At 38.4% G+C, this 3,715-nt stretch overlaps 1 protein-coding gene across 1 annotated transcript in view; it reads left to right on the plus strand.

Moving 5' to 3' along the window:
• Positions 1 to 3,023: 3,023 nt before the first annotated feature.
• The window catches only part of LOC108802474 (cadherin-12-like), a gene marked incomplete at its 5' end in the record, with an annotated part of 53,280 nt that continues 52,588 nt past the window's right edge, over positions 3,024 to 3,715 (plus strand). Inside the window, one exon of the mRNA XM_018574332.1 lies at positions 3,024 to 3,211. Coding sequence (XP_018429834.1) covers positions 3,024 to 3,211 — 188 coding nt within the window. The remainder of the gene's footprint in view (positions 3,212 to 3,715) is intronic.

The raw sequence follows: 3,715 nt of genomic DNA on the forward strand, positions 1-3,715 counted from the left end.
TCAGTGTTCACTAACTCAGCATTTACAGCTGTTCCCTGTTATTTTCAGTGTCTCATATAATAGATACTTTATATTGCTGTTGAGTTGGATATTAGGAGCATACATCCTTTGGTGACAGTGTAAAAAACATATTTTCCCTTCAACATCAAAAGTGAAACAGCATTTAAAATATCATTTGTATAACATATGACTATCAATTTAGAATAAATGAGATAAATGAGCTGTTGCAGATCTTACTCCATAGGACATAACATGCTCGTAACAGCTACCATTACATTTTTATTAGGATATAATATTACTGGAATGATATTATTGTTGTTATTATTATTACTATTTAGGATTTATATTGCACCAACAGTTTGTGCAGTACTTTAACATAAAGTTGTTCCCTACAAGTATGGTAGTGTTCTACCTCTAAGGTTTATGCATGTTCATACTGAATGCCTTTGTGTCCCAGGTAAAAGAGAGCATATGGCATGGTAACAATACCTTATATCCCCTCCTTTCTGTATAGTGGCCACCAAATGTACAAAGGGTGGAACTTGATTGGAGGATTTAAATAATGTTGCTGTTTACCACCCATGTGGGATGTGCTAAGCAAAGAAAATAATGGACAGGTCTTTAAAGTAGAAGACTCACAGTAACACAATTGAAAAGTGGGGAGTTGTGTAACAATTGTTTACATAGAGTATATTCCCATATATCAAAATATCTAATGAAGATATTACACAACAAAACATTATATGGTAACAGGACCCTGCTCATGGGAGCTTTCAATCTACAAGACGGAACAAGTAATACAGAAGGTAATAACTGTTGAGAGATGATCTGACTAAGGCCTTGTTCACACCAAATGCAGAGCAGATCTGCATGAGTTTCTGCACATGCAGTGCAGTGGGCTGTGCCACGTTTTTGATGTATTCCGTGCCGTTTTTGGTTAAAAATTTTGTTTTTTTTAAAATGGGCTTTCAGTGTGTTCCAGGCATTTGCATGTGTTTTTGATGCATTTGCATGTATTCCAGAGCAGGTAAAATAGTGCCTGCTGCAGTTTTTTTACCTGCTATGGAACTGAACGCCGCGATGTGAACTGGAGCTAAAAATACCATTGGAATACATTGGACGCAGTTTTGCTCCGGTCTGTAACTGCTCTGATCTGCACCTGCTCTGTGCTTGGTGTGAACAAGGCCTTAAGGTGCCCATACACTGCTCGATTCTCGTACGAGAATCGGGCGAAATCCCGCGATCGTACGAGAATCGAGAAGTGCGAACTAAGACGTGCAACCGTTTCTACTGTACGGTCGCACGTCTTTTGTCGAGCCAACATGCTCGGCGGGTTTCTAGCCTGCTCATTCTGCATTGCCGTCATCGGAAGCCCGCCCCTCAGCGGGGCGGGCTTTCGATGATCGCAAGTACGATCTGCCTGTCCAAGGTGGGCAGATCGTACGGGCTTTCAAGAAGCATACGACCATCGCAAGACAGGTGTATGGGCACCTTTAATCTACCTTTTAGCATAACCTTCCTGTCCCAGTAAAATTAAGTAGCTATATATACAGAACGTGTACCAGCTGAGCAAATTGAAATGAACCTTTTAGCATAAACTTCCTGTCCCAGTAAAATTAAGTAGCTATATATACAGAACGTGTACCAGCTGAGCAAATTGAAATGTTAAATGTATGGTCTGGCAGCTAATGCTAGAAATACAGCACTACCCTATTTCTTACTGCTGCTGAACAAGTCTCAGGTGCTGCCAAGTTTTGCCTCAATTTATCTGAATAGGTGAGACAGTATGTAGCAGATTGGCACCTGGAAAAGTTTTTTTAAGTGAAGACTGCACTCTCCAAACAGTCTAACCAGGTAGATAAGGCAAGAATGTGCTAAATTTTCTCAGCTTAACAAAGACTTTCCCAGCTTACTATAAGTACGATAGCTGATTTCAGTTGACCGTCAATTATTTTATGCTAGTTTTATTTAGTTTAGATTGCCTGGGAGTGGGCTGAAGTTGATGATATAATGCATGTTTCTCTTTACATTTAAAGGGAGTTTAATCATGGAAATGTAACAGTGGACACCATATTGCTTTCTCGGGCTCATATTAGGCTTCATATGGCCAACAACCTTACAGGAGCTTTAACAAGTGCATTGAATTTTGAGATACAACATTACAATGCAGCCTATTCTCTTATGAGGACCCTTAAGTTTAATGTACTGGAATGTGGCTCATGTGTATTTGCAATGCTTGAAACAGGATTGCTACCAAACAAATGAATGGTGTCTCGCGAATGAACAACAACATCTAAAACATTAGATAACAAAACTGAATTTAGTAAAAAAAAATAAAACATGGTTTCATGTGACTGTACTATCCTGAACCATGCGCTTCTTCTGACATTTTCTACTATGGGCAGTCAGGCATACTTTTAAGGTCTCATTTAGGTAATCGGGCTCCTAGTAATGTCTGCATGACCAGAGACGTACATAGCACGTCGCTGGCAGCGGGCCCGTTTAAACAGACTGTCGGCCTTACAATACAAGTGATTGTAAGCCCTCTAAGGGTATTGTGTTGCGTCTTGGGGCATTTAAGTGCATTTTTCCCTAAATTTGATTTGATAAGGAGGTGCACTAATGCAACATAAAAATTTGCCACTGCTGATATTTTATTCTACAGTGTCTTGGCTTTCAGAAAATGAATACTGTTTGGGGTTTTGAAATAATTTTCAGGCCTAAAATGTGGATTATAACATGGGTGTTAAAAATGGGGAAAAAAAGGCTTCGGCCAAGGCCTCGGGGTTAATCCTACATTAATAATCCAAATGCTCATTTGTAGCATCTGAATCTGATGGGTGTCAATCAAGAAGACACATTAGTCAGGGGATGCAAAGATGTGTTGCATTAGTATTGTAACCATAGAGTATTTTGGTATTTTAACCAAGACATTTATGTGTGTATTTTGTTGTTTTATAAGTGTTCATACTTAATGTTTTACTTTTTTTCACTTTTGACTCCTGGTCTTCTTTTTTTTCTAGGTATATTTCATCTTAAAGTACCAGAAAGTTCTCCAGTGGGATCACCAATTGGAAGGATAAGAGCTGTGGATCCTGATTTTGGAAAGAATGCTGAAATTGAATACAGCATTGTTCCTGGAGATGGTGGGAATCTGTTTGACATCAAAACAGATAATAATACACAGGAAGGAATACTTATCTTAAAAAAGGTATTTCATGAAACACATTGCACACTATATTTTCATTGCTGCTAAAATTATGTCTGTGATCAATAATGTGTTAATTAACCAATAGCAATCACCGTTTAGTGCACATATTAGGTAAGAAACATATGAACTCTAATTTGTTGGTGTGGGTTATGGGACTTAGCACCTTGCTTAACCGGTTGTGGACACTGTGGATGCTACACGCACCCAAAAAAACATTACAAATATCCTATCCTTCTGCTTCACTGATACTCCCCCTCACACTTTTTGGCAATTTCCTGTTGTCAAAATACAGTGGTGAGTCGTTGTGTAAATATGAATTATCTGCAACATTGTTCAGATGCGAGATAGTGATACAAAGTAATACAAAGATACAATGCTTTCTGCTTCATTCATCTGCAAATTGAAGGGATGAACTTTGATCTGCATATTATTTCAGTTTCAGGCAACTTATAATAATTCAATGTAGTGCAACACTATACCCTTATATGTGCCCTAATATATATA

Source organism: Nanorana parkeri, unplaced genomic scaffold (assembly GCF_000935625.1).
Source record: "Nanorana parkeri isolate BGI_ZX_2015 unplaced genomic scaffold, ASM93562v1 scaffold2888, whole genome shotgun sequence".
Classification (NCBI taxonomy): Eukaryota; Metazoa; Chordata; class Amphibia; order Anura; family Dicroglossidae; genus Nanorana; species Nanorana parkeri.